Source organism: Mytilus californianus, unplaced genomic scaffold (genome assembly GCF_021869535.1).
Source record: "Mytilus californianus isolate M0D057914Y unplaced genomic scaffold, xbMytCali1.0.p SCAF_4, whole genome shotgun sequence".
Classification (NCBI taxonomy): Eukaryota; Metazoa; Mollusca; class Bivalvia; order Mytilida; family Mytilidae; genus Mytilus; species Mytilus californianus.
Window position 1 is genome coordinate 42,817,526 of NW_026262690.1, and position 10,692 is coordinate 42,828,217.

Consider the following 10,692-nt stretch of genomic DNA (forward strand, 5'->3'; position numbering starts at 1 on the left):
TAGGTAAACTATATGTGCTGTAAACTGTTAATTTATGCTGAGTCATCATAGTTAAGGCCCAGGATTTTCTCAATCTTCATGAAATATTTATAAAACTTTATATTTAAGTTAATTTCATTAAAATCTCTGAAGATAAACCAGATTTGGTGAAATTCTTCATGTTCTCTTTATTTACCCAATATAGGATGCACTTCTGTAAATATAGACAATGCAATTTCCCATAGGAACTCCTTTTATGGCTAAAACTGTGCCACTTTTACTATGAAGTTTCGTAAAAAATTATATCCTAGAATGGAAAGTTCATATGTGCTACAATTTTTTTCAAAGGTCAAAATATAGGGCTGTGCGGCATATTTTCAACATTTATATGCCCGAACTTCTAAGAGTTTAAACTTATACTAAAGTTTTGTATTCCCCCTGCCTTCACTTTTGGTCCTACTTTGAATTTAATTTCGCCGCTACCTATGTGTATTTATACTGGTAACATTCCCAAGTTATGTCTCTATGAAATGAAACGTAGAGATCATATCTGGGAACCAGTACGTAAACAAAACAAAATATCTATGAATATTATATATATCCCCAAAAGAGGCGTGGTTTGTGACACAGCTGTATTTACAAAGTGCAACCTCGAGACTCAAATGGCCCAGTTGCAGTAATTATGGTTTGTTATTTGAAAGGCTATACAAATGATAATGATGTTTAACACTAATTTTTATTCTACAAAAATTCTGCTTTGCATGTTCTAAGTTTAAAAAAATTATACACATTAAACAGAAACTATCAGATATATGACATCAAAACCAAATTTTCCAAATAACACAAACACATTAAAATATAATACAAGACAGCCTCATTAGTTTCCAAAATTTGGACAGATACATGAACGAATTTGTGGTGTTATAGATTTTTTTAGCCCCCAACACTTCTGTTGTTTTTTTTATTAATGGAATAACAAAAGGATAATAGAAGAACATACACTTAAAAACAGTCCAGAATAGCAGTTTAATTCTATTGTGCTTTTGTGAGATTAAGCTACAAATTTCTGTAATGTTTATCTTAAAACCTAAAATATAATCCTGGATATTCTTTTTTTCAGATTTGAAGTTTAATGTAGAACTAAATACCAATATACTCATAACTGGAGACAGTGGTTGTGGTAAAAGTTCTCTTTTAAGAGTTTTAGCTAATTTATGGCCACCAGTTACAGGTTTGTTGGAGTTATCAAAAAGTTGTTTATTATTACATTTCATATTTTGGGGTCTATTATAGAGCATTAATGTGGCACGAGGGTATTTGAACTTTTTGTCAGAAAAGCCTATTATTTTCATATTTAAACTTAAAGTAAGAGGATGAAATTGGTGAGAAAAAATAATGTGATCACAGCCATCTAAGCTCAAAATCATCCATCAAAAATAACATGATATGAGAAAGATGCTTTCTTATACTGATGTCATAGGGAAAATAGAGGTGTTGACATTCAAATCCATGTTTGTATTGTATGCCATGTGTGATATTTGGCACATTGAACATGTTGAACGCATAACTTATTACCATCAAGCCAGATTAAGTAATTTTCCGGTGTCTTATTGAACTTGGTGAGAGATTTGTCTCACTGTGACTTTGAGATGAAAACACCAATAAGACCACTGTTACTTTATTTTAGATTTTTCAAGTGTGTGAAGGAATCTTGTTTCATGAATAAGTACACCATATTTTTTCATTTCCATCCTAAAGTTTATATGGAAGATAATGTTGATTTTCAGAGTTAGATGTATTAATCTTCTCCAAGTTTGAAAAAAAAGTAAATAAACTTTGTGACAAAGAAAAATTAGCATTTCTGTCAATTTTGTTTAAAACTTTCAAACAACAAATGTATTCATGATCGATGTTTTCCAATTTTGAATTTTCAGTAAGATTGTAAAAAATGCAGTCAAATTATGGTTAATATCTGTTGTAATCATACTATGGCCTGTATGAAGACAATTTGTACTTAGGGTGGTCATAGCTGAATTTTTTTCTCACCTGAAATAAATTTGTGAAGACAAGACAAAGTAATCTTAGATTTTGTTGTCAGCATCCTATTTCTTATGGTTATATAGATAAGTAATGTAAAGAAGTAAAAAAAATGGCTGATGCCCAAAACAAGAATGTTTAATGTCATATCTAGACTTATAAAAAAAGCTATAGATATATGTTGAAAAGTTTTTACCAAAATCATTTGGACAAAAAAAATCAGAATATTTTAAAATAGTCAGGTTCATCATTGGATCAATCTGATTAAAATACAGATCCCGTGTCTACGCTTTGCTTACAAGGATCTGACAATGCTCCATTCTACTTTCTGTTTTATAGACCATTTAGGATCCTCTAGTTTTGTTGTAATGTTAAACACCTTCAAAAATTTGAAAGCTGACCTTTCATTGGTTGATGTTATAATTACCAGAACAGAGAGTAGAACAAGTGTTGTCATGTCCTTGTAAACAAAGCTTGGACACAAGATCTGTATTTTAATCAGATTGATGATTGAATTACGATTTATTTTATGATTGCAGGTAAAGTGCAGTACCATATACCAGAGAGACCACATCATATGTTATTCTTGCCTCAAAAACCTTATTTTACTGATGGATCACTTAGACAACAGGTAGTATTTGCATTGGAAATACTAAGAGATATTTTTCAATAGTAAGGGAAAAATAAGCAATACAATTTATTACTTTATCTAATTCTTAGTCAATTTTAATTTTTACATGTAAGTGCATTTCTGACAAGATGTCAGCCTCAATTATCTCTGTCTTATAATATATGAGTAACATTCACTTTGGTCAATTTGAGAAGAAAATTCTTAGTCGTGCTGTTTCTGGTGGCTTGTTAAAGTTTGGATTTGGTCAGTTTAATGGGTACCACTAATTGTAAGCCATTGATATTTGCTATGCAGTTGCATTATTATATTGCTATAAGCATTGGCACTTTGTTTTATCATTATACCACTGAGCATGGATGGATTTTTTGGGGGTATACTTGCATGAAATTTCTTTTTGTTTTTAAAAACTCCCAGGTAAATGCTGTTGATATTACAAAATTAAGCATACAAGAAAAATCATATGATCTTTCAACAAAAAAATGCATAAAAATTATGTGTGTATTTTTTAGATAATATTTCCAGTAGAAGATGTAGAACCTCCCATTGGTAGGTATATGGATGTGATGAGATTTATTTGTAGTCCATTTGAAATATAAATTTCTAATTATTATGACTAAAAAATTTATTGAGAAAACATTTTTCCTACCGCTTTGATAATTTACAAATCGCTTTATAAACATTTATTTGCCCAATTAAGACACTAATTCTGGTTAAAAAGTTTATATAAGATTAGTATTAAGATTTCTTAGAATTTTGTGTTTCTTTTCAGTTTCGATAGATGAAGATAGGATTCACCAATATCTTGAGTTTGTAGGACTAACTAACATTTTGGATAGGGTTGGCATGGATACAGAAACAGACTGGAATTGGTGAGGAAAAAATGGCAAAATAAGTAGTTTTTACCAGAATGCATTATCAATGGGTCTGCTTTTATCATAGCAAATGTCTTTAATTGTTTCATTGGGTTACTTATAGACATGTACCCTACAACTCATTTAATTCATATTTTTTCCAAAAAATAGACAGCCCAGAACTTTTAACATTTCTCCTGAAAGAATAGATTTAATAGTATGAAAATAAAAGATTTATCAAACTATTCTCCATATTTTTTTTGTGTTTAGGTATGATGAATTGTCACCAGGAGAAATGCAGAGGTTATCTTTTGTTAGATTGTTCTATCACCAACCAAAAGTAGCAGGTAATTATGTTAAATATAATGCATTAAACTTACCTTGCACATTTTATTGACTTAAATCAAAAGCTTTTTAATTATATAGTTACAAGGAAATTTTACAAGTCAAATTATTAGTTTTATCATACCTCATGATCACGTTATCCAAAAAAGTGCGGCCTACAACACGGAGCCTTGGCTCACACCAAACAGCAAGCTATAAAGGGCCCCAAAATGACTAGTGTAAAACAATTCAAACAGGAAAACCAACTGTCTAATACATGAATAACCTTGTTCTTCCATTTGTAGTATGAATAATTATCAGTAATTGCAAATATTCACTTTTATTATTATTAAAACTAGAACCTTGTATACAGGTTTGAAAGGGGAAAAGTGCTTATTGCAGCATCTGTGTCAAGATAGCATGCAGAGCTAGATGAAATTTTAGCTTGATTGGGGTTATGTAGAAAGACTGTTAGATGTCATACTTTTTTAGTATGAAGTGATAATCATAGGTTTTGACAATTATTACAATTGCATCATAAGCGCTCTCATTTGTACAATTCTGGCAGATTTTTTTGAAACTTATATCATAGCTTTATATCAGCAATATCTTGGACAAGTTGGAAAATCAGTGCCGATCAATTATTTTTAAAAGAGTTATGCCCCTTGGAAATATAAGTTATATGAAAAATTGCCTTGTGAGCACTCTCATGTGTACAATTCTTGCCAGATTTTTAAGGAAATTTATATTATAGGTTTACATCATCAATGTCTCGGACAAGTTGGAAAATCAGTGCTGATCAATTATTTTTAAAAGAGTTATGCCTCTTGGAAATATTGTTAATATGGAAAACTGCATTGTTAGCGCTCTCATGTGTACAACTCTTGCCAGATTTTTATGAAATTTATATTATAGGTTTTTATCAATGTCTTGGGCAAATTTGAAAATCAGTGCAGATGAATTATTTTTAAATGAGTTATACCCCATGGACATATTGATTATATGGAAAATTGTTAGCACTCTCATGTGTACGATTCTTGCCAGAATTTTATCAAACTTATATCATTATAAAACACTATTTTTTGTTCTTTACAACTTTTTATAAATAAAAATAGTGTTTTTTTTTAGTTATTGCCCTTGTATCTTGGATAGATAAAATATGTGCAATGCGGGGGACATTGGAACTCTGTTCTTTTATTAGCCAAGGCGTTGTCAGTTTATTTTTGACTTATGAGTATTAATGTCCCTGTTGTATCTATTTCCTCTTTTTTACAAAAATATCATGTACATAGCTTGATAAGCATGTTTTTATCAATATGTTAGTCTCTTGGTATTTGTGTTATATAGTACCACAAAAATGGTTTCTTTACATAACAAAACAGCTGTCAGTGGTTATCTACAAACCAAGGCTATTCAGGGGTATCTAACAAGATAATTTTGGTATTTTTCAGCTTTAGATGAAGCCACTAGTCAAATAGGTCTAGAAGCGGAACAGAAGATGTATCTAAAATGTAAAGAATTAGGGATAACTCTTGTTAGTGTGGGCCACAGAGAAAGTCTAAGACAATTCCATCATATAGAATTACACTTAGATGGCAAGGGTGGTTGGACATTACAACCCATCACAGATAATATATTTACTCAAAGTGATGTGTAAAATTATGATATTTAGTGATTATTGTATGCTATTTTATGATAGGCCAAAAAAAAATATATGTCTGTTTAAGGTTACATACTTTAAAAAAAATAGGGAAGGTAGGTGGGTATTTCCATTTTATTTTATTTTTTGTGACATGATTTTGAGTCATGCCGTTTCGTCTTGTCGTGGTCAGAGTTGATCATGGACCGAGTTTACCCGTATTTTTAATGATTGGATTATTTCCCTTGGTAATTGGTTGTAAAAAAATGGCGGCAAAGTGTTTATTTCATCACACCAGTTGCGAATTTCCTAAAAACAGCTGTCATATTCATGATTGTGAACATTGGGATGTATCAGGCAATTGATTTATATTATTTGCAACACTAACTTCGCTTTTGACATGAGTTCAGTTTATTTTTCACTTTAAGATGGAAATAAAATGACTTATGGTCGGCACTCAAAAGTAGGGTCGGTCTGGTAATGGTAAACAGACATATATTTTATTTTGACCTTATAGATAAGTTTATTGCAGATATTCTTTGTTTGTTTTTGTTTGCTATGACAATCTTTTTAGCCAACTATTTTTTTTTTTAGTTTTCTGTGTCTTTTATCTCTCAATTACTTTTTGTAGATTTAGGAAAGTCAGTCACTGAAGCAATCCATGATCATATAAAACTGTCACTAGATGTGTCATCTCACTTTAAGTTTTTTTTTTTAAAGTTTCTATTTCTTTATACTCTGCATATACTGATTTTTTTTATAATGAAAATTACATCTTTGTAAGAGAAACATGAAGCAATATGATTGGATAGTCTACAGATTATGGTTTCCTGCTGGAGGAAATGGGAGAGCATGACACCCTGTCCTATTTTTATTACTTCCTGCCCTTTTTTGTAGACATTTTGGCGCCCTACCATCTTCTTTGGTATTTTATAACCACCTGTCATAGTTGATGATCAGTGCTGTGTTTCATCTTCTAGTAAGACCATTTCCCTTTGAACACAAAATTTTAATGACCGCCTTTTTATCGAATTTAATAATTGAATTGTCACAATTTTTGAAGCAGCAGATTACAAATACTGTTAATTATTGAATGAAATTAAGACAACAGTGCCTTTGTACCTTCCTGAATTTTAAAATGTATACAATTTAAAGAGGAACCTGGAGATCGTGCCATATATTATTTTACAATGAATGGGATGTTTGGTAATCACTCAGCTGATTGCTCATATTTTCATTTAGTAAATCGAGTAGTCCACCATGCTAAAGTTGCCTTAAAAGTGTCGTCATTTGAGATGAGTCCCCTCTGAGTAAAAATTTATCTTCCCTTTATGAAAGCTGCAGGAAACACTAAGAGTTGTGGATGTTATTTTTTTCACTATATGGCATGAGAACACAGTCATTTCCTTGTGCATTTCTATAAGACAATAAATTTGAATTAAAAAAAATTGCACCTGCTCTATGTTAAAAAGATTTTTACAGTGTAGTGTACTACTTTTGGGACATATAATATCAAATCATAGAAAAGTCTACCAGCTGTAACTCAAAATATGGACGATTCTATGTTAAGGGGTCTTTAATTCAGTTTGACTGCTTCAGACATACTAATTTTTGACCCTTTTTTTATCTGGACCAAATCACTACTTAGCATAAAAAAAATTCATCACCCAAATTTTTTTAACATGTAATTTCATCCCCCTACTAACATTTTATGCATAAAATATAAAGAAATAAAATTGGAAAGTGTATGACAAAAATTTGCTTGTTAGACCATGTCGACAACAAGGACTATATTTGTAGACAACGAAAATCAAAATAAGACAACTGTGTCCTCGGACCATACTATGAAAATTCATTTATTCTTGTGTTGCCATTTTCATGGATTTACAAGTGTTTAAGAAAATGGAATTCCACTCAAGTTATGATAAAAGTTATATTACTTTAGTGTTATATACATGTAAGATACTAATTTTAATGAGTTTATGAGCTTACAATATGAACAAGTGGTTGTATGACATTATGAGCATTCCTCAGGTTTCTATACCCTTGTATTGTATGTTATTATTGTAAATGTGCCCAGTATTATTATGCTTTGTGATATACAGGTACCAAAAGAGATTTCATTTTTGCCTGGGTCCTTGCAAAAAGTATGTAGATACAACTTTTTTTTATGCCCCCGCCGTAGCGGAGGGGGCATTAAGTTTTACCCTTGTACGTACATATGTACGTCCCAAAATTGGTTTCCGTTCTCTAACTTTAGTTTGCCTTAACCAAATGTAATGAAACTTATACACAATGCTTATTACCAAAAAAACACAGATCAAGTTTGAATTTTGGTGGCGTCACTTTTACCGTTCTAGAGTTATGCCCCTTTACAAATGGAAAAATTGCTAAATTGTTTGTTTCCCTTCTTTAACTTTAGTTTGCCTCAACCAAATGTTATGAAACTTATACACAATGCTTATTACCACAAAACTCAGATCAAATATAAATTTTGGTGGTGTCACTTTTACCGTTCTAGAGTTATGCCCCTTTACTAAAGGAAAAATTGCTAAATTATTTGTTTCCGTTCTCTAACTTAAGTTTGCCTCAACCAAATGTTATGAATCTTATACACAATGCTTATTACCACAAAACTCAAATCAAGTTTGAATTTTTTAAATATTATTTTTTTTTCAATTTTCTAAAAAGCACTGTACTGTCAATGATTGCCTATAAAAAAAAATTTGCATTGTACTGACATTCCATTTAAAGACAAACAGACTGTGAAGGTAAACAATGTATTGAAAATATACACAATATGGCAGTTTGTTAAATAACGATGCAATTGTTGATAACAATTATAGTTGTACTCTAAATTATGAAAGTCCATAGTATTAAATACTCTTAATGGGCATTTTGATATTGATTTTTATAGGGTAATTAAACACATATTTATTTTTTGGTTTGTATTTGATTGACCTCAACAAAGTTGAGGAAAAACTAGTGAAGAACAATTGCGTCTATGTGTGCTTGCGTGTGTGTGTGCGTGCGTGCGTGTGTGTGTGTGCACTTCTGAGTCTGTCTCTGTGTCAACAACCTGGCCTAAGTAAGTAGTAGGCTAATAATCCTATGACTTTCTTTGTAGGTATATCTGATGCTCCTTTATGTTGCAAGAATAAGGTCATGTAACTAATGTTTCTTGGTACAATAACTGTGGTCTCAATTTCATGCTTCATTGACCTTTGTTAAGTCATACTTTAGTACCTTTAAGTAAGATAATCATCTAAACTGATGAAGAGTTGTATCTTGTGGAAAATCTCAGCATTTAGGTAACTATGACCTATATTCCATCCTTTCTGACATAATATCATTCAAATGTATTGTGCAGAATGAAGCAATTTTTGAAATCAAAAATGACATGCTTAATGATTGTTTACAAGTTGAGATTTTAACCAACAAATTTTACTAAAAGTAGGGATGAATATGTAAACCTTCTTGCTTTAAATTTTATAAGCCTCGCTTATTTTTTAAGATATCCATTTTAACAAGTTCTGGAAATTCTCAAATAGATTGGGATATATTATTTTAGTATTTGAACGAACAGGTAAATAAGCATATTTTTTGAAAAAGCATAGTTTTTCTTTATTTATAAATACTTACATCCATGTTTTTTTTATTGTTTAATTAATAAAAATATTCATGTTGTGATGTCAGGTTTTGTTTGACCAAGATGTCTAGTCTGTATACAATAAATGCTGAAATAGATTAACTGTATTAATTGTTCTGGATTATAGTGTGAATTGGTTAATTATAATAAAATTTAAAAAATTGTCTGTGTTTGTTATTGCTATCATAAATCAGAATTTGTATATCCTTCCATCTAGAAGCATTGTTTGTTTGTATTTCTCTGGGCATAAAACATTTCGAAGTTTGCTTTGCCTCCTATATTATTGTCCCTTGACATATTGAGTACATGCCTTTCAGTTTTTGAGGTATGACCTTAAACATGTAGACACCTTTGGTTTTTGTCTTGCATGATACCAGAATGTGTAAGAAGGTAAAAGATGTAGGCAACCGTAGTTTACTGATTTTTCAAATCTAATAAATCAATGAAGAAGATACTAATCAAGGTAACAAACAAAGGAAGGGAATTGCATGAACTCCAAAAGGGGCATGACTGGGTGGGTCGACAAAGTAAGCGTCTCCTGCTATGCAAGCATCACCCGCCATGCGAATCCACACTCAGTCAAAATGTCACAATATGTCACAATTTCGCTACCGAGTTGAGACAGAGACAGAGACGCATAGTATCATTTAAACAATATCTAACCGGATTTTCGAAGGAAATATCGGTTATTAAAATGGTTATATACGGCGGGCAGCTGGGCGGCTCTGGCGGCTGCCAAACAGCGTCCGCACAATAACATGAAAACGCTTTAACAATTTTTTTTCAAATTTAAATATGTTGTTTCCTTGGACTTGATGAAGGTCTCTATTAATTTTCAAGATTTTAGTATATCTCCTTTGTGAGTTATCATTTTTAATATCCAAAAGTAGAATTTTTAAATATTTTACTGTTGTTATCTTTTTATGATTTGTCTTATCTCAGAATAAAAATTGGAGTGACAGATTTATTTGAAAATTATCTATTTCCTAAGTGGTAATGATTATAAGCTATATCACTAGACATTTTGAAGATTATTACATTATTAATTATGTTAGAGTACTATGTTAAACAACCATAGTTCTGTTCAATTAGATATTATAAATATTTCAGCATATGATAATGATTTATTTTCATTATTAATTAGATCTTTGAAATATTTTAGCATATGATAATCATTGGAGTGACAGATTTATTTTAAAATTTTCTGTTTTCTGATAAGATCTGTAGGACTGTATATATACAGTTTGAAACTTACTAGTATTACTGTATAAATGATAGGCTGTGTGTGTGTCTGTCTGTCTGTCTGTTTCTCTGTCTGTTTGTCCTTCAGTTTGGTAAATCAGTTTGCCACACTTTTATGCCTGCGCTGTAGTTGAGGGGGCATTAAGTTTTACACTTGTCTGTCTGTAAGTATGTATGCTGTAGGTCCCAAAATTGGTTTTCGTTCTCTATGGGACAATAAAACAAATCAAATGAAATATAGGGGAAGTCCATGGGGGTCATCCCCACCCCCCTTCTTTTTGAAAACTTGTAAACGGTCAAGATCCCCACCCCTAAACCATATATATTGTTGTATGGGACA

The 10,692-nt window shown here is 31.1% G+C and overlaps 1 protein-coding gene across 2 annotated transcripts in view; it reads left to right on the top strand.

Annotated features, from left to right (window-relative positions):
* Nucleotides 1-9,272, top strand: part of LOC127698337 (lysosomal cobalamin transporter ABCD4-like) — a 30,751-nt gene extending 21,479 nt beyond the window's left edge. For both annotated transcript variants that reach the window (XM_052201744.1, XM_052201745.1), the window contains exons 12-17: nucleotides 1,100-1,210; nucleotides 2,556-2,647; nucleotides 3,157-3,193; nucleotides 3,417-3,516; nucleotides 3,769-3,845; nucleotides 5,274-9,272. In XM_052201744.1, coding sequence (XP_052057704.1) covers nucleotides 1,100-1,210; nucleotides 2,556-2,647; nucleotides 3,157-3,193; nucleotides 3,417-3,516; nucleotides 3,769-3,845; nucleotides 5,274-5,479 — 623 coding nt within the window. In that variant the 3' untranslated portion in view covers nucleotides 5,480-9,272. The remainder of the gene's footprint in view (nucleotides 1-1,099; nucleotides 1,211-2,555; nucleotides 2,648-3,156; nucleotides 3,194-3,416; nucleotides 3,517-3,768; nucleotides 3,846-5,273) is intronic.
* The last annotated feature ends 1,420 nt before the right edge of the window (nucleotides 9,273-10,692 follow it).